General features: G+C 32.9%; 3 protein-coding genes across 4 annotated transcripts; 2 read left to right on the top strand and 1 right to left on the bottom strand.

The window, feature by feature from the left end:
- Positions 1–1,750: 1,750 nt before the first annotated feature.
- LOC143544917 (serine carboxypeptidase 24-like) lies at positions 1,751–8,858 on the bottom strand. 2 transcript variants are annotated; one of them, XM_077036892.1, is made up of 9 exons: positions 8,573–8,858; positions 4,777–4,884; positions 4,569–4,664; positions 4,349–4,441; positions 4,124–4,209; positions 3,161–3,558; positions 2,988–3,083; positions 2,076–2,181; positions 1,751–1,965 (listed from the first exon to the last, which is right to left on the bottom strand). In XM_077036892.1, exons 1-9 carry the CDS (start codon positions 8,823–8,825, stop codon positions 1,816–1,818), a joined length of 1,386 nt encoding a protein of 461 aa, XP_076893007.1. In that variant the 5' UTR covers positions 8,826–8,858; the 3' UTR covers positions 1,751–1,815. The 2 variants fall into 2 exon arrangements, with proteins under 2 accessions (XP_076893007.1, XP_076893008.1); XM_077036893.1 differs by having other exon boundaries at positions 1,779–1,965; positions 2,092–2,181.
- An 8,318-nt stretch (positions 8,859–17,176) lies between these two features.
- Positions 17,177–18,152, top strand: LOC143544903 (early nodulin-like protein 15). Its single transcript, XM_077036883.1, has 2 exons — positions 17,177–17,544; positions 17,639–18,152. Exons 1-2 carry the CDS (start codon positions 17,355–17,357, stop codon positions 18,004–18,006), a joined length of 558 nt encoding a protein of 185 aa, XP_076892998.1. The 5' UTR covers positions 17,177–17,354; the 3' UTR covers positions 18,007–18,152.
- Positions 18,153–19,887: 1,735 nt separating this feature from the next.
- Positions 19,888–23,457, top strand: LOC143544932 (putative cyclic nucleotide-gated ion channel 5). The gene is made up of 6 exons (XM_077036906.1): positions 19,888–20,505; positions 20,603–20,815; positions 21,345–21,646; positions 21,734–21,845; positions 21,930–22,166; positions 22,783–23,457. The coding sequence occupies exons 1-6, from the start codon at positions 19,888–19,890 to the stop codon at positions 23,455–23,457; spliced, it is 2,157 nt and encodes a 718-aa protein (XP_076893021.1).
- Positions 23,458–24,880: the final 1,423 nt, after the last annotated feature.

Below are 24,880 nucleotides of genomic sequence, written 5' to 3'. Positions count from 1 at the left end.
TTAGGATTTGGGTGTCTATGAACTACTCTTCTACGTTGCTCTAGCGTAATCCTAGCCTTGTAACAACCATCGTTATTAAAAGTCATATACGATAGTCATACATTTTTAAGAGGATTCGAATCCTAGGTGATAATATTTCTTCATATGACCCTTTGGTTTCTTTGTACTTTTCCTAGTTAGTAAAGTCTTTGTTTCTTTAGTTTCAATTATTTTAAGGAAAATTTCTCTAAATAGCCCATTAATGGTGAGAGATTCTAAATATGTCCTTAAAATCGTTTTCCCAGATTTGTTACTCTTCTAACACATCGCCGACGATGTGTTAGGTAGTACTGCCGATGAGTTAGTTAACACATGGTCAAAGATGTGTTAAGTGTTATGGTTGCCAATGCGTTGAGTATTAATGCTTAACACATCGTCAACCATAAATTAACACCTAACGCATCGTCAACCATAATATAACACTTAACGCAACGTCAACCATGTGTATTCCACCCTCACGCGTCGTTATCTGATTGTTTACTAACTCATCGACGGTATTCCCTAACATATCGTCTGGAGATGAGATCCGTAAGCGATAAAACTAAAAGCTTTAATTAGAAGGAACAAACCTGAAAACTCTTTCTATAAATGTGCTATTTTAGTAATTTTTTTCTTATTTTAATCATTGACCTCACACCCTTTGGTGTGACGGCAAAGGAGGTTTATTGTTGTATTATAAATAAATATGGTGTTCTTGGGTTCGATCCCTTTGAGGGTGAAGCTATATTTGATTTAGCTATTGAAATATTTTTTACTTTAATCATTGCCTCCATCATTTATTGTCTGCTAAATATTTGTAAAGATTTAGCATCTTTAGCTATGTTTCTAAAACATAGGCCACTTCGTACAAGCCATATCTCCAATCTTTCCCATAGAGAAAAAAGAGTCCCTGTCATGATCAAATGTTGTTAGATATTTATTTCACAACATTGGTGAAGTTATTGTGTTTGATTTTGGCCGGTTTAGTTGTATTTGAATGGGCTTTGTTTGTTCACACTTGTGTAAAGATTTGTATTTTTCTTTGAATGCTTTGTTTACATATTTTCTATGAAGGTGTATGGGACGATCATAATTTAAATTGTATTATAATGAATTGATGGTTTGTGGTGTGCTATGATGGTGATTTTAGTGTTATCAACATATTTTGGACTACTAATTAAAATTCATTTAAGACCAAATGAGAAAATAGAATATACTTCGCAAGGTTACGTGGTCTATAGTGCACACTCTATTAAGAGCATCCACAATAAGCCATTTTTACATGGTATTTGCTCTAAGACTATCGTATTTTCCTGATGATATTGCACCTCAATAGTTCAAGGGAGCGAAACCCACTATACAATGAGGGTCGGGGGCAACACCCTCGGTAGGGGTCTAATTTGAGATATTGAGTTCTTTCAAATTCTGGTTCGATTTTCAACATAAATTTCATACTCGTTCTTGATACCCTTGTCTTATCTAATTAAAGATTCTAAAGTAACAAAACATGGAAAACTCCATACTAAAAACACAGCATGCAATTCGATCTTCCGAGGCTAGAAGCATGAAGTGCAAACATATCACTTTCATGTTCTTCTAGGACAATTAATAATTGAAAAGTTGAATAGTTCTCATGATTTTTTTTTCCCAATTAGGTATAATTCATTTTCAATTTCATTTTCTCAAACACTTTGTGTCTGAAGCATACCAAATCAACCATTAGTTATTGCATTCCTGTTACACAATATGATATGTTTATAATATACAAATATATCTTATCAACTCAACATTTTTCATCTAAACCCATGCCCCTGGTAAGTTTTTACCAGCCAAGAACGATTCGAATAGAAGAAGCCCTCTTTCAGGCTGAAACAAAGGGACCTCATGACCAGCTCCCCTAACCGTTGCAAACGTTAGCCCGTCGTACACTTCAGTCCATCCCCCGACCTGTTGTTGTTAATACTTAGTTCCACATTACATGCACATATATAATATAGTTGTGTTTAGGTTAAAAAAAACAATAAAACTTTATGACCAAGTTAATTTGTATTGAGTACCTGGCCATTCACATACCACGGGTACCATTGTGTCTTAACTGTCATATTGAGATGACTCAACGATAATCTTGTTGCGGTAACTGGTACATTCGAATCTGTATCGCCACTGTGTTTCAAAATGCAACAAATAGATAGTTAAGATGACGTTTGTGATATAAAGTTGATCCAAGAGTGAAACGTACACGTTAGAATAAGGCACAAATGTTAATAGAAAAATTGCATAACTTAAAATGGCAATCAACAAGTAGAGTTACAAAACATAGCCAATACGCTAGAAGACAGGTTTCGTTGCGACGTTGTGTTGCGCCGGTCATGTGACAAACGCTATAGGTGGTTTCACTCAACTCTAAGACCTAAATTACATCCTTCAATTAAGGTAAATATTGAAAAAAAATAAAGAAAATATTACTTAATTCATAGAGATAAATATACGGAATGAAATATTTTAGAAAATAATTAAATTTTTATAGATGAATGTGTTTTTTAGTTAAATTATTTGGATATAAAAAGAGAGAATGTTTTACTTGAATAGAGAAACATATAACTTTTATTTTCAAAAATTCTATTTAATTATTTTCGTGTTATCATTAGACTATGTGTAGTGAGGGGTTATAAATAGCGGGTGATTTTTTTGACACGTATTGTCATGTCAGCAAAGAGACGATTTTTATTTAGGTGTGTAGTGTTATTTTACCCTCATTTTTATTTTTATTATTATCATTATTTTCCATCATCCAACGACATCTCCAGGCGACATGAACTTGTCCCCCCTCCCCTTCGTCGTAACTTATCACCCGGGGAGGGGGGGGGGGGGTTGTTACTGCTGGAAATCACCAACTTGTCGCGTGCTACACATAACCTTATATGATAGTTTGTATGTTTGGTTTGAAACATGATGGTTGACCAATTTACCTAAACACCCATATTCTATAACCAGCCGACATTAGTTTCTTGTATGTTGGTAGCATTGAAAATTGAGAATCCTTCCAATTTTCCAAAATTTCATTACTGCATGCAAAAACCATGAAGAATCACAATCTTAAACAATTAATAAATAAATAACCATGCATGCATCATCACATTACCTACAAGCAGTCCACTTATATGGAATCCTAGTGTAATTGGCATGCATTGCGCGTTGTACATCATGACGATTATAATACTTCTCGGCTCTCTTCTCAATACACGGATCATAACCCGAAGCGCGTCTACGCACAAGGGGATTTTTGAGCCTTCTTGTTTTATGATTACGTGAGAATTTGGTGCAAGATGGTGTATAAATGTTGTACTCATCGATCTCTCCAAACTCATGATCCCATGCATAATATAATGCTTTATCGCATTTTTCGTTGTATTTTCGTGATGTGAAATTGCAAGAGTTCATAATTGATTTGTAAGTTGTGTCTGATATGATTGAATGAGTCCACCAATATTCTACTGTTCCAATGTTATCATACTTGAAATCAGTCACGGCATTACCTACCTGCACCAAGAAATTGTACATCTTTAGCTTTAATTAATTCGGATCGCACAATATTTTCATAAAGTGAAGAATCTATGTTGTAAGATTGGAGAATTCGATCCTCAGTCTCGGGTTAGCGATGCTCGTATGAAGCAGATACTCATTCATGGTTTAAGGCCGGAGTATAGTACTATCGTAGCTTCGTTACCGCTATCCAAGGGTGGGTGATCCAGTCGAATATTACGGAGTTTGAGAATATTCTTGCAGTACAAGAAGTCTTGGCAAAACAGTTAGCCGGTGTATCAATTAAAATCGAGAGCGAAGACTTGTATGTCAGAAGAAAGGAGAAGCATCGGTTGAGTAAAAATCAAAACCGTAATGGTGAACATGATGTAACCGAGTTAGGGTTCATCAAGAGTCAATCCGAGTTAGGGTTTAAGAGTTTATAATTAGTGTTTTGAATTAGATTTTTCTGATTAATATAAACGAGAGTTATTCCTTTACTTCGTGTTTGATTATCGATCCGGGACCTGAATTACTTAATTGTGTTATTATGTACTTGCACGGTATCCAAAATGAAACTTACCATGAACCCTTTTAGATTGATAATTGGATTGTGGTGGTTCTTGTTGTAGTTATGGATTTTCTCGGCTAATTGAGGAACATAATGACCTATAAAAGATAGCAAAGTAGAAAAAATTAAGACAAAAGAAAAAAAAAAGAAATAAGTCATCATATCTCAAGAACAAATTGATAATAAAAAACACAAAGGAAAACACACAACTTAATTAATTACTTAAAACAAGAATACCTGCATAACTCTCTCCAGATATATAAAACTCTCTATATTTGTATTGTGGAAATCTTGACATCCATCTTATGAGGAATCTTAGTGTATCACTAGCTGCATTATGAAGGCAATAACAAGTTAATTGTACATTAATTTATCTAACTTTTTTGAGTATAACATATGATAGATATTTTTACACCTTCGTACGTAATTATATATATATCGATAGAAATATATATACCTGTCCTCTTGTCACCCGAGTCTTTGAGGTTTGAGCTTGTATTCGTGTATGAGAAACCGACACCAGCCGGAGACTCAAGAAATAGAATATTTACCTCTGTATTATCGTATAATTAAACTATAATTAGAATTAGTTTAAAAAGTATCACTATTTTTAACTAAAAGTTTTATAGAGATGTAACTCAAAGTTAACTATTAACTTAAAATACCTTTGTTCCAAGAATATGTATTAAGAGAGAGTGAAGATGCATTCTTGTTAATTCTGAATGGTCCAATTTCTTCTGATGCTCCATATGCTATTGATGAGCAACCTGGTCCTGCATTTAGATAACAAGTATATATGGTTTTAATATGTTTATACTATGGGAGTGTTTTGGGATTCCTTATATTTACTTCCTTATGACTTATCCATAAGTCATAAGTCACGCCCGGGTGACTTATGTAACTTTTTCACTCATACACTAATAATCAATCCCAAACACCTTTTTTTAACCTTTCAATAAGTCATAAGTTATAAGGAGGTAAAAGTAAGGAATCCCAAACACCCCTTATTTAATTCAAAAATTAATTACATAGTCTTTTTATTTAAAAAAAAACATGTATGTGTGCTCAGGCGCGTGTATTTATATTGCAATGAAAAACATATTAAGTTATTAACATGAGCACGATGAGTTCTACATGTATAAGTGTCTGTGTCTGAATCACGGGAGCCAAAATTTTAAAAATCATACCATAAGCAACATAGTAATGCCAAAACTCGTGCAAGGGTTTAAGTAGGTGCAAAAACGCTTCAAAAGCAAGCGTTGTGGATTCTCTTAGAATTTAGCGTGTGACAACTATTTAAGAAATTATCATACAAAGTAGAGTGGAACGGCATGAACGCATGTCGGGAACATAGTGAAAAGTATATTCTTTTCACTGAATTTTCTCAAACTTCTTACATAAATAACTATATGTAATTATTGCTAATATCATAGATTGACAATAACTGTATCTTGTTTAAAGGTTCATGAGTTTAAAAAAGGTTTGTGGGATTTATTATAATTTGTTTAAAGGTTTAAAAAATGTTCGTAGACTAGGTCCTTAGTGGGTTTAATTGTAGTTTGTTTAAAGGTATAAATGACGGGTCCACTATGGTTGTTTTAAGCCCGTTGGATGTTCAAATCAAGTGCACTCACGTGGTACTTGACCTTACGGGACCAACCCTTAAGATATGACACCATCCATGTCACCTTTAGGTGTTGGGTCAAATGACCACACGTTTTGTTTTACATGTTTTTTTAAAGGCAGAAATTTTATTAAGAAAAAAATATATGTGATCTCATTTGGTTTCTTAAATCTAGTACGATTCATAAGTGACTAGCGTGTTGCATCAATAGATTGACCGGTGTAATGTCCGGTAATAACTATTGGGATATTGTTTTTGTTATTTTAATTTAATAGCGTTTGGAACCCCCTCCCCCCTAAAAAGAAATAAAATATAAAAAACCAAGTGAGCATTATTGAGACGAGATTATAACCGTCTATACTGATTTTGAGCTACAAACATGTCTCACTTAGTAACACAATTAAAAAAAGAAACCAACCACCTTAAGAAAATCCATTAAATCGCAAATCAGTGTATGATCTAGAAGTGCCTTTAGGAAATTAGAAAAACATGCATTGAATTAATATGGTAAAGCATAAACAACTACACATCATAGTATGATTAGAAAACTAAGTCAGTTAATTAAAAACAATAATCATTGTCAAATCATTTCATTTCATATCAATTTTATTTTATTTTTTTATTAGGGAATATCTCATAGAATAGTAACTAACTTTCAAAAGTGTTCCAATTAAGTCATTCATTCATATTTTTCTCAAATCAGGTCACTAAATCTTCAAATCGTGTCTCGCTGATTTTTTTGTGCGTTAAGAAAGAAATGGAGGATAAAATATGGGTGTCGAAATTTGCAATATATGTAGTTAGATTTTAAAAAAATTAAAAAACGTTAATTATATTAAAATTCAAAAATAAAAAATAAAATCCACATCGCCACTCAACGTCAACATAAAAAAAATAAAGAGATTTCATATGTGAAACAAAAAAGAAAAACACTAAAAAACATGTTAAAACCTTTAATTTAATAAAATATGAAAATTGAGTGACCTAATTGGAACACTTTTTTTAAAGTTGAGTGACCTAATTGAAACACTTTTGAAACTTGGTTACTATTCTATGAAATTGCCCATTTTTATTAAATACATTTAACAAATATATAGTTTTACTTAACACATATCACAATATTTATACCCAATAAATCTCATAAGTAGTTTTAGTTAACATATATAATATATATAAAACGATTGAGATTGATAGGAAGTCTTGAATTTAATTCTTATGTCATTAATTAGAAAATTTGTATAGTTTAGGAGTATGGTAGATTGCCATTAACAAAATTGAGTGAGGTTGTTTGACTCTCAAACAGATGATTTATTGTATTTTTTATATGTTAACTAGTTTTTATCCCTTGTATTACGGGGTTGTTTTATATTGTTTGTTCTAATATTTATTTATTTTTTTAATTTATATATTTTTTATTGTATGAAAGTTAATAATATACTTATGGTTTGATGATAAATTGTTTCACAAATAAATGAGATGTTATAACCCGGTTTAAAAACAATATGGTTTTGATGAGACCCAAGACCTGTTTATTTTTTTTACTATGAAATTGGTTTTTTAATTATAAATAATATTTATGAAAGTTAATAATATACATATGGTTTGATGAGACCCAATACCCGTTTATTTTTTTAGCATCAAATTGGTTTTTTAATTTAAATAATATATATATATATATATATATATATATATATATATAGGGGAGAGATATTTTGAGAACTTGATGGGTTGTAATAACTTTAATAACTCAATTTTAGACCACACATTTAATTAAATGAGTTAGAATATGTGGCTGAGATTAAACTTGATTAAAAAATGAATCAGGAGAGAGAATAAAGATTTTTGTTGATTACACAAGTTTAAACTTTAGTTACACATGTGTAAAAAGTAGATTCGGTGTGTAAAAAATTACGGCAATTTTTTGTACATTACTTACATTTACGTATTACACATGTGTAACAAAAATTCAAAAAAAAAGTTGTTACGTTGAGTTATTTCGAGTTCTTAAAACTCAAAGCGGTTCTCAAAAGAAATCAATCCTATATATATATATATATATATATATATATATATATATATCTTTTTAAAAATAAATAAGATATTATTTTTTATTATATCCTATTTTATAGGATTTTTACATAAATAATTGGTATGATAAATTGTTTCACAAATAAATGAGATGCTATAACGCGGTTTAAAAGCTATATGGTTTTGATAAGACCCAAGACCCATTTATTTTTTTTACTATGAAATTGGGTTTTTAATTATAAATAATATTTATAAAAATTAATAATATACATATGGTTTGATGAGACCCAAGTCCCGTTTATTTTTTTACTATCAAATTGGTTTTTTAATTTTAAATAATATTATGAAAGTTAATAATATACATATGGTTTGATGAGACTCAAGACCCGTTTATTTTTTTTACTATCAAATTGGTTTTTTAATTTAAATAATATATATATATATATATATATATATATATATATATATATATATATATATATATATCTTTTTTAAAATAAATAAGTTATTATTTTTTATTATATCCTATATTATAGGATTTTTACATAAATAACTTGGTGAGAATAATTTTTAATTTAATGAGATGTTATAACCCGTTTAAGGCATATATGGGTTTGGTAAGACCCATACCCATGAAGTCGGGTCAAATGCATGAGAAACCTTCATTTAAAAATTAATCAAATCTGGTGACTTCAAAAAAAAGAGAGCGACCACATCACGACACGTAGGATTTTTATGTCTTCGTTTATATATATTATAGATAACAAAACAAAAAATGATGCATGGAATAATGAGTAAAATAATATTACCTCCATTTAACCAAAGTACAAGAGGCTTGAGGAGTGGATTAGGAGTTGCAGCTTCAGTTAACCAGTAGAATAGTGCTCGACCATGTTTCTTATTGACGGTAATGTAGCCGGAAAACTGTGAAAATGCCACCTCCGGCTGCCCTGGCAACGCGATGATTCGATCGTTTTCTTGTTCTTTAGTTAGTGAAAGTGTGTTGGTGAACATGGAAGTGAAAACCAGACACATAACAAGGAGACTCATGACATTTATCATCCTTATAATCTATAGATATCTCTCTCTCTAAATCTCTCTTTAACACACATATATATACACACACAAGTGTGAAAATGAGATTTTTTTTTTATTATTATCTCAACCAATAACATTATTTATAATTTCTTTTTGTATTTAGTATATTTTAAAGGTATGTTACGTTATTTTCTCTCCACACAATTGTGTTTTTCTTTTCAACTCTAATCCTTAATTATCTGAATCAGTTTCACTATAACTTTCTCATTTGTTTATCATTGTGCAATGTTTCAAGGTATGATGGAAGGTATTTGCAAGGTATTTTCTAAACTATTTCACTTAATTATTTCTTAATTATTCCACCAATTTCGTCAATATATACGAAGAAATTGTTCATATGTTATTTAACATGATAGACACGAAAAATACGAAAATAATTTTACTATCAACACGCAGTGCGACTATATCTTATTACGTACATGCAATTTTATTACTATGTAGAACACAATAATGATTGTATTATTACACATATATGTTTATGTTGTTACACATATGTAATTATTCTAATGCAATTATATAATTAACATGTTCAAAGAAAACCCTATAGTTAAGGAGAATGGTTTGTTGTCGTTTTTGATTATTATATCACACTAATAGAAACACACTGCGAATGAAAATAGTTGAATGTCACCATATTCCAATATTATTTTATTGTTGTAAGGATTACATACATGCACATACCCATTTTACTTACTAATCATTGGATAAAAAAACGTTTACTTGAGTCTTCCAATAATAGAGGCCATGGGTAGTATTTTTTATGGAAGTTTCATGAAAAAAGAAGCAGGTGAGATATAAGAAGGTCCCGTTAATTTAAACCATAAACTTCTTTTAATTACCAAAATATCATTAGTAGATTAGAGTATGCATATGTGTAACAAGACGTTGTTGCACGTGCTATACGTGTAACAATCAAAATGCTACACACGGTATAACTCGTGTTATTTTTTTTTGTTAATTTTTCTTTTACGCGTTGATAATCATTGTGTAAAAAAAAGGTTGTAACATTAGGTTTTCATAAGTTTTGTTAATTCAAGTGAGTTTTCATTGTACATATGCGTGTTTATATATATATGCCCTATATGTGTGTGTTATGGGTTGCCATGTGTTTCTAGGTTATCGAGTATTCAATACATGTAAAAAATACTCGTACTTATTATTGAAATTGTTGACCATCTCAATATTAGTTATAAATGTGTTGACTATTTCAATACAAGTAATAAAGTTCCATCCGAGTCAAAAGATATCCTCTGGAGAAAACTTGACGCATCATTGTCATTTGTTCATGAGGATGACGCCTTCGATGCTGATAAGACAATAGATTTGGTGAAACAATATAGAATGGTCCAACAAAATTAGGTGAAAAAGAGTTTGTTGTTGAAGATCAAATCGGTGGTTTAGCCAAGCAAAACATATAAGAAAGAGCCTTTCGTGCAAACAAATACTCTTGGGCGTCCAAATTTCAAGGTCCAACAACAAAAGAGGCAACAATTTGTGAGGCATAGTTCATTCATGAGCTCACATGAACAAAACATGCAGGACTCTACGAGGCATATATAGTTCAATCAAACGAGAGTCTTAATTGCTAAGCAGTTTGGTGTGATTGTTCAATGTTTAAGCATAATGGTAGTTCAACATATTTCCCTTAGGAATCCATCATTTCCCTCGTCGGGTTGTTTCATTTGTTATTGTTAATAGTAATCATTATAACATGGTTAAGTTAGGTCCAAACGAGTCATATAGATCCATACGCAAGACAACATTTGACACCAGTACGGGTCATATAGTCAATGACGTTCAAAGAACATTAGCTATTGTCGAAATAACTTAGCCCATAAGAAAAAACCTAACATGTGTGCAACTAATTTTTGTTTGAATGGTAGAGGATGTCACGTGTATAACTCAATTATATCAATTTTAAGTTTTTCATGTCATTATCAAATTATATATACCGGTCATCCCTACAAATAATCAATATTTTCAAAGTAGAGGTTACATGGTTGGTGACGGAAAATTGACTAATTGGATTCAGTATACGAGAGAGACCCACATGAGGGGAGTTGGTCCCGACCTCGACCTTGATCATAACTAATCTTTATGACACCTACCGATTTCATAACCAATAATTCATTTAGGTATGTTTTTGTCATATTTGATTTATCACTAAAATGTACTATAAACACTATGTTTTTCTTTAAACGAACTCACATATTTAATAAAATGTATATACATACTTTTTTTAACAACCCGTTTATTTTAGCATCGTTTTAGCATCTAAATAATGTTATGGTTTTTTTAAATGATAGCTATCAACAAACAAATATAATGAATAAATAAATAAATAAAAATAAACTAGTTGCTTTAAACCCGTATAAAATAATATAAAACAGTATAGTGTATTTGGATTTTTAAGAATTTTAGATACTACATGTTATTACATAAAAACTACATTAAATGCCAAATAAGAAATGAAAAGGAAAAAAATAATGTATTGAAGAGATGTAGCATAGGGGTACCATGGATGTATCTCACGGAACCCGTCCAGCATCAAATCAAATCAAATGTGTATACGTCATATCAATCTTTTGGAACCAGTCGAAACCCTCATAACCGACAACAGTGAATAGTCACTACTCGTGTATCAAGTCATCGGTACTTTTAACAAACACACACAAGCCTTGTAATATTTCTAAGGCGAGTGAACCCTGTGGACCTGTGGTTGGAACCCGTAGAAGTTACCCGAAAGGGTGGTGGCTGTGTCAATGCTAAGGTTGTCCTACCTGATCAGGGGACCCGAGGGTGCTCATCCACCTTGAGGGCAACAACGTTATTTGTGCAAATGTTTTAAAAAAGGGACCCCTCATTTCATCATGGGGTTTAAAAACTACTAATTATAAAAAAAGGTATAGGTATGTATATGGGTACGCATTCTATGCATAAGCATCAATAAACACGTGTACATAGTGCTTATTAGATTTAAATCCGAAAGATAAAAAATTAACAGAGTTAGATAGTTATATCAACGTCTTATCTATCATATTAAAAATAATATATAAATTAATCAAGTGATTCTTTTAATTTTCATTTTAAAATGGAAATAATAAATATTCGGAATATCCTATTGTGGGCACATATCGAAATAAATAATGATTTATATTCCAACAGTACCCTACAACCTCAATTGAATGTCATTAACGGATCTGGCCGACTACTTTGAATTTGCATCTAAACAAATGTTTTGTCATGTGTCGGTATACTCGTCTTAGGTCATTCTACATTTTATCAAACGTGGATATGGTAAAAATACTGATTAGTTACTAAATAGAGTCATAATAATGAAATAATACTTGGTAAGTTTATACAAGTAATAGTAAAATATATACATGATACAAGCAAGTATTTTATAGTCGGATTAAATCTGTATTTTCCGGCAAAGAGAAATTCGGTCGGTGTCGGTGCACGTGATATAGCGACTGAAAAAGAAAACCCAAAAAATCAAGTCACAAATTATGGCCAAAAGGATTGTGTCGTTTCATTGATTATTATTACTTAACTAGAAATACTTTTAAACGATTTTTCTCTATGAAAGTTTATTTAATAATTTTATTAAGATAATTAGATTCAACAATTAATAGATAATTAAAATTTTACAAGAAAAGAAAATAAGAAAAATAACTAAAAATTTTAGAGTAAGGCTATATATAATTAAAAAACATTAGTTAAATACCCAAATTAGGTCCCGGATAGAAAAAGAAATTTTTCTTAAAACCTTATCTTGGTAGATTGGTTTTAACATCTACTTGTGGTATTTAATGTTATAGTTCAACTACAAAGATAATTTTTGTAGAAACATGACAAGCTATTGATATTTGATAACATAGTAAGAAGTAGTTTATTAAATTATAATAATATTAATAGTAATAAGATGAATATAGCTAATAGCTATGCACATCTTTACTCTATTTTTTGAGACGTTTACTTGAAAATTCAAACACACATAATAAGTATAACTATGTTAACCATCAATGTTACGGTTATTTGATCCTCGATCCGGTTTCTTTAGTTACAATAGAAACAAATAGATATTTATAAGAGAGAAGGATAACCTTAATATATGAACTAGCCAGATTATATGGTTGGGCACCACGTTCTTTCAACCACACACCGACTCTTATTTGTTTTCATATTGCCCTTGTATCAAATTGTAAAACAAGCATTTAATTCATATATTAAAGCATGGGTGGAGAAAAATATCTTTTATCCATACATCTTCGTCTAGTGACGTCAGGTGTTAATTATTACTAACGTGGTGTAGGTTCGAGTCTCACAAAACATACAATAAATAATTTTTTAGGTTTGGCCTTCTCCCACCTTTGAAATGTCGTCAGCCTCCCCGATTTGAGCATATTCACCACCAGAGCTTCCTCTAAAGAAGAAATCGACTGAATCAACCTAAATCACACCTTGAACCCATTCAATTTGTTTTTCTATCCATATCTTGAAAGGATGGCTGATGGTGGTGGTGCATGAGAAATGATAGGGTTTTCGATGAACAATAGGCATAATAATCTTAGGGTTTCGTCAGGGCAGTCCTAAAGAATCACTTAAAATTCTAGATCCCCGGGAGAGTAAATAATTGTGATAACAATATACAAAATTAAAGTATTGTAGCAAAATGATCAAACCTAAATACTTAAACGAATCGTTGAACTCTTTTAGCATTTTTGGAAGCAAATCTCTAGATCGACTCTTTGTACTATATATTCTCTCATATATCGTTCTCGATAGCAATAAAATTTGATTTGGCTAATGGTAATGGCTACATATACTTAGTATTTGGATTTAACTACAATATTTTATCCAAACGAGGAGCTTAACCGTGTTAGAATCAAGCCACACATCCTCTGTTCTTCCTCGCACCATCTCTCACAAACCATCAGCTATTGCGCCGAAGTAAAGTCACATTCCTACTCTCCCTTCTCTGTCCCGAAGCGACGGGCCGGTACTCACCGTCGGGAAAAGGTGCCAACTTAGATTATAAAAATGAAGAATTTCACTAGAAGTCGGAAAGAAATGTGAACACGATGAAATAAATATATTTAATGTAGTTATGATGTTTAACAACTATAACTCTTCTTAAGTCAATAACTTTATAAAAGGAAACCTCACTCATGCTTTTAGAAAATTACATTGAAATGCTTTCGAAATTCAGATCTTGAAACATCTTTCAAAATTCAAGACCTAATACTACGAGCTTACCCATACATAATTATAGGCTCAACGACCGTTTAGGACATGATTTTGATTGGGGGGCATAAATTAATAAGTGAAATTGGGCCAAAATAAGTGAAAAGTTGGCCTAGTTTAGTTTGTTTATGTTTAATTGAGGGAATAACTGCAAAAAAGGACTTAATAGCAAGTGAAATTTAACAAAAATAACTAAAAAAAATGGTCTACTTGATTTGTTTATGTTTAATTGGGAAAAAAAAATCATGTAAGGTTCATTATTTATACTCGTAAGGTTCATTATTTATACTCGTAATCTCGAAGACAATCCTGCTAATACTTGTAAACAATTCTTGAAAGTTTGAATCCGAACAACCTCAATTAGTTACACTAAGTTGTATCAGATTCATCAGATAAGAGATAAATCAAACTTTATTGAGTTTGGCGTACATTTTAACTTACAGTAAATTAAAATGTGCGGGTTTATACACGACTTCGGAGTGGTGTATCTCATGGTTATGCGTGTAATTTTTTAGTGACATGGCTAATTGACTACATACAACACATGAAAAATGTCTATTTTTTGTGATTATTTTACTATAACATGGAAAATACTTGGAATCCTCAAGGGTAAAGTAAAAGGACCTATGAGGCTATGACATTTAACTACTTAAACTTTCTTTGAGTCAACAACCTTATAAAATTAAACCCACCCACGCTTTTAAAAATGCAAAATAAATGCTTTTGAACTATAAATCATAAAAAAACGTTCCAACATTTGTGAATGTTTAAAACATGTCTCACTTAATACTTGTAGTTCTAGAAAGGCTCAATCATGCCAACCTCAAGTTAGTTAAAGTAAACTATATCAAACTCATCAATCGTCATGTAATAGAGTACGTGTATTCATCGAGCACTCGTTCTCGTGACGGCTCTAAATCCAATAATGCCCGATTAATTTTTCAAATTAATCAAGTTCCTCCTTGGCATGCATTCCAGCTTCAAAGAATTATAAGTTGTATATAGGTCTTGAAATGTTCGAATCTCACAACCGCAATCAGTTACCCCTAAGTTGGATATAAATCTCGTCGAATTAATGATTAAACCTCTGTGGGTCGACACTCGACGAGATTTAGCGTGTACCCTTTTGAAATATTTTGTTAAAATAAACATTTTATTGATTTTGACCAGTAAAATAGACATTTTAGTCATTGGTCCTACCTTTTTTTATGACAAGTGTCTCATGTGCTATGGAGGGCTGATACATGACCCTCGAGTTGCGTGTATCTTATGGATACAAGGAGTAATTTTCTCCAAAATAAGTATAGATGTATAACACATAGAAAGATGAAGAAAAATACTTCGAAATTTTCATTGGTATAGTACCATGACATTTAACAACTACTCTTCTTCCAAGTCAACAACTTTTATAAAATTCTTCCAAGTCAACAACTTTATAAAATTCTTCAAGTCAACAACTTTATAAAAGAAATCCCACTCATTCTTTAAGAATGTTCTTTCGGAATATAGATCTTGAATTCGCTAGGTTCCAAAATATATGGATTATTGAAACATATATCTCCTGTTACTTTCATGTAGTCTTAGAAAGATTGAAACCACACAGGCACACAGATTCAAATCAATTACGCATAATTATCCCGCTCTGAGAGTTCATACACGGTTCTGGAGTTGCGTATTGGAATTGCGCGTCTCATGGGCTTATGGTTATAGACGTCATTTTTCTCTAAATTAATATAGACGTGTAACACACGAAAAATGGCTACTTATGCGATTCTCTTAATAAAATATGAAAAATTACTTGAAATATTAAGGGTAAAGTACTTGTAACTTTTAACACTCGTTCACAATAGAGAATAGTTTCAAGGTATAGATCATGACACATTGACATTTGATTCCCGTGAGTGTAATTGAGGTATGAATTGGCTAGCATTTAGTTGGTACGGACGGTAATATTGTGTGGAGTACAATGTTTTTTGGGCTTCTTTTATTTACGTCTTATATCCCTTTAAGCTAAGAATGAAACTTTTGGTTAAATACACCGCTGATGTTTTAACTTGATTGTGAATTTTGTTTCTTAGACTGACTTTATTCATTATCTCCCGTTAAGATAATGAAGAAAGTTAGGTTAACGGGTCAAATCCGCAAACAAATATAAACATCATGAGGTTAAAAAAAAAACAATTTACTCCAGTTATTTTTATTTTCTTTTTGCCTTTTTTATTATTCCCTCAAATTTTATTTATTCTGTTTTTTTATTCTTCTTTTAATTTACTCACATAGTTAACTAACCAATTAACCAAACACGTTTATAGATTTTGAGCTTCTTTTTGTTTGGTAGCCAACGCGGCATGCGAGTTTGGTAGCGTAATTTTTACGTTATATAATAAAAATTAACAAAATGAACATGACCATTTTGCTTATACCGTGACTATATGGAAACATGCTTGTTTCTTTGTTTTTTATTATTAAGTAACGTCCAAACATAAATGAACTTTATGAAAATCGGTTTCAACCTGAATCTATCATTGTCCCCTTTATTTACCGGTCTCAAACCAAACTGGTTTGAAAAAAAACCGGTGATGGGAAACTTAGAAACCCCCCCCCCCCCCCCCCCCCTCTTTTTTTTATAAACCAGTTTCATACACCTCTAGAAACTTAGTTTGAACTTTGTAGGAAGAAGGTCTTGAAGGCCCATTGCTTAATCTATTGATAGCCCACATAGATAAATGGAACAGATTAGTTGTGCTAATACCAAATTCCCCTTTGCATATTATTGTGATTTGTGAGTAATTTTGTGGTTATAAAAATGGTTCTCTATTAAACATATAAAATTTTAATTAACTAATTAATGGTTAAACTTTTATTCCAACAACACAAATCAAAAGACTCATCCCCCACCAAATTTAAAATTTTAAAAAGTTAAAACATTTTCAATGTATTAAATTCCATTATTTACTTATACTTTTTATAGTTATTAAGATAATTAATTTAAAATGAAACGGCTTAATCCTCTTTCAACTTTCAAATTTTGTTTTGATTTTGAATTAGATGATAATTTGTTATCAAGTACGAAATATCCTCCAACTCAAACGGCTACTCCATATAGTCCATTCAAACCCTAGCACAACATCTATAAATTGCTCTCTCACCACATGCAAAACCCTACAATTCTTAACTTAAAAATCTTTTGCTTTGATAAACATTTTATTCAATCAAGTGTTTTCAATCTTTAGGTGTTCTTGACAAATGGGTTCAACTAGGTTCTCTCTATTGTGTTTCGTTACGTGTCTAATTTTGTTTTCACTAAACTTTGACACGTACGAAGCGACAGAGTTTCCAGTTGGTGGAAAAGAGAACTCGTGGAGTATCCCTACGTCTCCTAACGCGCTAAACGTGTGGGCTCAACATGAACGGTTCAAGATCGGTGATTCGCTAGGTAAATGTCGATTTTACATATTTTCGTTACTTTTATAAATATTTTTACATATGTTAACACTAAACACTTTATTATTATTAATATTTGTGTTTAGTGTTTAAATATGATTCGAAGAACGATTCGGTGTTACAAGTGGAGGAAGGAGATTACAAGAAATGCATTAGAACAAAGCCGATCCAAGAGTACAAGGACGGTAACACTGTGATCAAGGTTAACGAGTCAGCTGCATTCTTTTTTATTAGTGGTGCCGATGGACATTGTGAGAAGGGTGAGAAGCTTGAAGTTATTGTTTTGTCTCACAAACATAGCTCGCCGCCACCGGCTTTGTCGCCTAATGAGTCTCCAGCCGTAACTACGCCAGTAGTAGAAGCTCCAAAATCGAGTGCTGTCGGGTTAGACCTTTGGATCGTTGATGTTTTCATCGTTGCTGTGGCTACCTTGGTTGGAATTTCTATGTTTTGAAGATAATGTTCAAGGTTTTGTGTTTTTTTGAATTTTGGTTTAGTGTTTTTTTTTAATGTTAATTTGAAGGTTTTGTTTGAAGTTTGCATGATTTGTGGTGGTTGTTTGAAAACCTTTTGGAATTTTTTTTATCTTAATACTATTATTTCCTTAATTTATTATGATTATGGTATGGTTATTATTTTATTATTTATTTGTAGATAATTTTTAGGGGTGTTGATGGTTTGGTTTGAAATCATGAAACAGTTTAAGTTTAAACGTCTTGGTAGTTTAGTTTTGTGATTAATTTAAAAATTTGTTTACTAGTTTAAATATTTATAAAACATATCAAACGGTTTGGTTTAGAGCATATATGACACGATAAAATGTAACAAACTTCTTTGCTAGCTAGTAACTTTTTATATAGAGATGATGAAAATGATCACTTATTTATTTTTACACAAATGATCACTTATTTATTTTTACGCAAGCCGAGTAAGTTACATGACAACTAATCATTCATGATTCATCTTCTTTTTCTCAACTAATTGATTGTAATTCGGGAGGTGTTACCGAACAAGCATTGTCAAACCGAATTCAAACAACAAGCATTCTTATTCGATTTCACGAATTTGACAGTCAATTTCATAAACCGAGACCTGGTGTAACTGAACAAGCCGATGAGTCAATGCAGTACCCGTGGTGCCTCGAGTATTTGTTATTATAAATGCTCATCGAATTCAAACCTTTTTTATTTGCTTTCAGTTTTTTTAATTAGAAGATCCTGTTTAAATATTAGTTCAAAAAAAAAAAAAAAAACATGCAATTCATTTTAATTAAACATTTATTATTTAAATATAACTTTTTGATACTTGAATCTAGAAAGTACCATAACAAATGCAAAGGCGGTTTTCAAAACAATACAACGTTAAACATTAAACAACCAAACCAAACCAAACCAAATCTGAACACTTTTCGTTTTACATCGGACTTACCAAAACTAGAAACCTTTTTCCCCATTTGTTTCTTGTCCCAGAATCTTCTCTCTCATCACTTTCTCTCTCTTCCTTCAACAACATAACTAAATCATCTCCGATGTTAACTCCTTCAATCATGTCATTTGTTTAGTTTCAACTGTAAGTCCGGTTTCTACTCATGTTTTATATTATTATTGATTATTATTGTTTCAATCTGTATATATGTAATAAGTTATTGTGTTTGTTCTTGATCAATTTCTATATGTTTGGTTTGTGATGGTTAATTTTGTTTTTTCTGATGTTAATCAACATGCATTTGGTTAAAACACAAACAATATATATAAAGTGGCATTTGTATCAGATTTATTAATCATCTCAAAGTATTAATATCATTGATCATAAGGGGCATTTGATCGATTTTGCGAATGGAAATCGGGGCATGTTAGGGATTGATAATTGGGTATTTTTTGATCTAGTTCATTATTTTTATTGATTTACAGTTGGATTTATGTGTAAAGACTTGCTAAAATGTTCAAATATAGATCAAGATCCCAATTTATGAGGTAACTTCTTTTCTCATTTTTATTTATATAGATCGGTTGCGAGAATACAATACATAACCAATTTTAAGTAGAAAAAACCACATAAATATTAAATACTTTACATTATGTAATAAAATAATGTATTATGTTGGGGTGACAATTTCTGACACGACACAAGAAATATCAGGTTTTGGTTAGCATATTTGAAAAACTAGTTGAGTTTGGGTTAACCTGTTTAGTTAAACAAGTGGACCCGCTAAGCCATTTATGACTTATTTAATGATATTTTACAAATCATCAACCCGATTAACACATTTACGACTTGATTATTGACCAACCCACCAACCAGTTTGACACATCTAGATAAACAGGTTAAACACGTCATGCGGGGAAGCGTGTGCAGTTCTAACTTAGCTTTACGACATTATTTCAGGTTGGATGATTTAGATTCAAGATCATCTCCTAGTTCCTCGGTTCCTAATAACAGACGAACATTCGATAGACTAATTCATTCAACCGAGAATCCCACCAAATCTTTCAAAAAAGGAATAAGAAAAGGTTCACAAACACTAAAGTCAATCGCCACGACACTCGGATTTGGAACATCGCGAGCAGTTTTTGCAGAAGACCTCAAAGCATCAAAGAAAAAGATATTCGACCCGCAAGATAACACCCTTTTGACATGGAACAAATTTTTTGTAGTCTCATGCATTTTTGCGGTATCAGTGGACCCGCTTTTCTTTTATCTCCCGGTTTTCGATCACTCCAACACTTGCCTCGGTATAGACCGAAAGTTAGCCATTATAGCTACAACTTTGAGGACCATTATTGATTCATTTTATCTTATTCACATGGCACTTCAATTCAGAACCGCGTATATTGCACCATCGTCTCGTGTTTTTGGTCGAGGTGAACTTGTGATTAATCCTGCACAAATTGCTAGACGATATTTGCGGTGGTATTTTATTATTGATTTTCTTTCGGTCCTCCCGTTGCCACAGGTTAGACGCGCGCTTAAAGCTTAAATATTATTGTCACATGGTTAACATCATAACATGTAATGTACTAATGTTACATTATTATTTTATAATGTTGCAGATTGTTATATGGAGATATCTGCATAGGTCTAGAGGCTCAGATGTACTGTCTACAAAACAAGCATTATTTTTTATGGTGTTACTTCAATATATTCCAAGATTTGCACGAATCGTGCCGTTGACTTCTGAGTTAAAACGGACCGCTGGTGTTATTGCTGAAACCGCCTGGGCTGGTGCTGCGTATTATTTGTTGCTATACATGCTTGCTAGTCATGTAATTATTATTATTATTATTATTATTATTATTATTATTATTATTATTAATGTTTGGAGTAAACTGCTGTTTTCGTCCCTGTGATTTGTCCAAATCTGCGGTTTTAGTCCAATAGTTTCAAATTTGCTGTTTTCGTCCCTATGGTTTCATTTCACTTGCAATTAAACCCGAATGCATTAACCCCGTCTGGTCGTTAAACCCATCAGCACGTCCCTCACGTGAGGGGCATTTTTGTCCTTTTTCTCCCCAAATAAACCCCAGCCGTAATTCGCAAGCCCCCTTCATGTGAGGGGCTGGAGTGTATTTCGTGGAAAAAAGGACAAAACTGCCCCTCACGTGATGGGTACTCTGATGGGTTTAACGACCAGACTTAACGGGGTTAATGCATTCGGGTTTAATTGCAAGTGAAATGAAACCACAGGGACGAAAACCTCAAATTTGAAACTATTGGACTAAAACCGCAGATTTGGAAAAACCACATGGACGAAAACCAGAATTTACTCTAATGTTTGTGTTCATTTTATTTCAGATAGTTGGGGCGTTTTGGTATTTACTATCGATAGAGCGTAACGACACGTGTTGGCAACAAGCGTGTGAAAAAAGCGGCCACGACACAAGTTTTTTATATTGTGGAAACGACTACATGTCGGGTTATGTTGACTGGAGAAACGTAAGCAGCTCGGTTTTGACCGAGAATTGCACCCCGGACGGTGACAACCCGCCGTTTGATTTCGGGATCTTTAAACAGGCATTGTCATCAGGCATTGTTTCATCACAGAAGTTTGTGTTAAAGTACTGTTATTGCCTGTGGTGGGGCCTACAGAACTTAAGGTAAACGGTTTTCAGAACCGGATGACGTCATAATTAAATTTAATAATTAAAATTATTAAATATAATAAATATTTGTATTTGTGACAGTACACTTGGGCAAGGGCTTCAAACTAGTACTTATGCAGGAGAATCTTTATTTTCGATAACACTCGCGATATCCGGGCTTATTCTTTTCGCTTTGTTGATCGGTAACATGCAGGTTTGTAACTTTGTATTATGTATTATTAAAATCTGTTGTTTCGGGCCCTTTTGGGTGCAGATAATGAAATGTTTATTGTAACAGACGTATTTACAATCGCTTACAATCCGTCTTGAAGAAATGCGGGTTAAGAGGCGTGACTCGGAGCAGTGGATGCACCACCGGTTACTTCCACCGGACCTTCGTGAGCGTGTGAGACGGTATGATCAGTACAAGTGGTTAGAAACCCGTGGAGTCGATGAAGAGAGTTTGGTTCAAAGTTTACCTAAAGATCTTAGACGGGATATTAAACGACATCTTTGTCTCTCGTTGGTCAAACGGGTAAATTCCGTATATCCATAGTTCCATACCATCTGCATAGGTCGGTTTTCGGCTCAAACAGAATCGTGAACCGAAATTTGGGTTTTGGGTTTCTGAAAACCGTTCGTTTTTTTTGTTTTTTCGGTTGTGTACTTCTGTTTGGGTTTTTTAGGATTTTACCATTTGGGCTTTAAAAAAATAATTGGACCAAAAATTATTACACGTTTGGGCTAAAATTCGGTTTTTGAGTTGTTGCAAAACCGTTCAGTTTTGATTTTTTTCGATGTGGGTTCGCTTCGGTTTTGGTTCTTTCAATTTTACCATTTGGGCCTAAAAAAGAAAATCGGGCCCAAGTAATGAAGTTGTACCTAAATATTTTGTTTTAATTTACGATTAATTGATTATTATACACTCGGGCTAAAATATGTAGGTTACAATATTTATTAAATTTTTATAAATTACTTAACATGCAAAATTAAACAAGAAAATCCGTACCTTAGGTTCGGTTCGCCTTTTTTTTTTTGTTTTGCTTACATGCAAAACCGAAACCGAACTGGAAATTTAGTTTCTACGAAAATATAAACCGAACTTTTGGTTTTTGATCATATCGTAAAATAATGATTTTGTTCGTTTTTAGGTTCCGTTGTTTGAAAACATGGACGAGAGATTACTCGATGCCATTTGCGAGCGATTAAATCCGTGTTTATTCACCGATCACTCTTATATTATTCGCGAAGGCGATCCCGTTGATGAAATGCTATTCATAATCCGTGGCCCCCTCGAGAGTGTAACCACTGATGGCGGCCGAAGCGGGTTCTATAATCGCGGTCTACTTAAAGAAGGAGATTTCTGTGGAGAAGAGCTTCTAACGTGGGCCCTCGACCCGAAAACCGGGTCTAGTCTCCCGTCATCGACTCGAACTGTTAAAGCATTAAGAGAAGTGGAGGCGTTTGCGTTACCAGCTGATGAGTTAAAGTTTGTTGCGGGTCAGTTCAGACGGCTGCATAGTAGACAAGTGCAGCATACTTTCAGGTTTTACTCGCACCAGTGGCGGACATGGGCTGCTTGTTTCATTCAAGCAGCGTGGCGACGGCATTGCAAGAGGCGGCATAAGGAGGAAGTGGAAGTGGAATTGGCGGGTGGTGGCGGGTCTGGCAGCCTTGGTACTACCTTGTTGGTATCGAAGTTTGCGGCCAATGCGCTTCGTGGGGTCCACCGCAACCGCGATTTGAAGACAGGTGGCGGTAGAGAATTGGTGAATTTGCCAAAACCACATGAGCCTGATTTTAGTGCTAGTGCTGATGCTGATTAGTTTTGTTTGTTGATACTTGTAAGTTGTAACTAAAGGACAAGCAACAAGTAATTAATAGATTTGTCGTGTTTGTAATCGAGTATGTAATATGTTTGTGTTTGAATGTTACGTAAATGGGCTTGGAATAATGGGCCAGACAAGTAAAGACAAGTTCGGTTTAGGTTTTAAGTTAAGACTTCCGGTCATTCAGCCGTCGATAGGGACGAACGGTGTGTCCGTGAGTTCCAGTTCTAGTGTTGATTGTAATATGTTTATAATAGAGGTGGCAAATGGGTTGGGTCGAACGAGTTACGGGTTGAAATGAGTCATGGTTCAAAGCGAGTTTGGGTCAGAACAGGTCAATTAAAAAGAAGGTTGTTTTGGTTTGGGTCGGAATAGGTTAAAGTCGGACCGGGTTTTGAGTCGGAATAGCCCACTCGAGCCAACGAGTGGTTGGCGGATTGTTGGCCGATGACAAACCAAATTTATATATTTTATTATTTGTTTTTTTCTAATTATAAATTAGTATTGTAGTACAAATCAAATAGGTTTTAAAATATTGTAACTCAAAATAAACCTGAGCATGTGGGTTATTAAGGTTATCCAATTTTTTATGATCAAGTAATTTTGTTTGTAGTACAAATCAAATAGGATTGTCATGTGGACATGATGCATTAACTAAATTTGGTTTGTTTATTACATTTTTTTAACAAATAAAAAAGAAAACATAGAACATAAAAACAACCAATCATATACAATATGTTATTCATCTAAGGTTAATTACGTGCCAGACAGTAGTAATGAATTGCAAACTCACAATTTAAACACTTAAAGATCATCTCGTATTGGAGACCACAACCACAAATGTCACATCTACCGCCGCATGCAATCCCTTGACAGAATGAAAGGGGGTGTGGATGCACTTTAATATTGTTATATGTTCCCCCAAATTTCACATTTACAAACATATGAATGGCTCTGTTACCCCCGAGGGTATCACTATCCGCATGTGTTTCATACTGGAGTATTGACGGAGCGCAAGCTGGATGCATAGACTGCATACACTCATCACAATGATAGAATGGATAATTAGGATTAAATTCCTCCTCGCAAATTTCACAAAAATATTCACTCTTATGGTTCTCTGCGGGGTAGTATCTCAACTTCATAGGATGCTTGTCACACTTGTGCGTAGTTGTCTCGGGTATTAACAAAGCGCAGTGTGCGTGTAGATGAAAATCATCACAACTATGACAACCGAATGCAAACTTATTAATATATAATCCATACATGCACATTCTACAGGTGCTGATGTTTATGTTTTGAACTCTTGAAAGGAGGTGATTTGGATGAGAGGCATGAGTGATTTCTTTAGGTAAGAAGGCACAATTAACATCAATATAATACAAGCATTCCTCACAACAGTAGACAAATCCGTTGCAAA

The sequence above is a fragment of the Bidens hawaiensis genome, unplaced genomic scaffold (genome assembly GCF_021521415.1).
Source record: "Bidens hawaiensis isolate Kalapana, Puna unplaced genomic scaffold, B.hawaiensis_p1.1 tig00013803_1, whole genome shotgun sequence".
NCBI classification, from domain to species: Eukaryota; Viridiplantae; Streptophyta; class Magnoliopsida; order Asterales; family Asteraceae; genus Bidens; species Bidens hawaiensis.
This window is presented reverse-complemented; position numbering and strand designations above follow the sequence as displayed.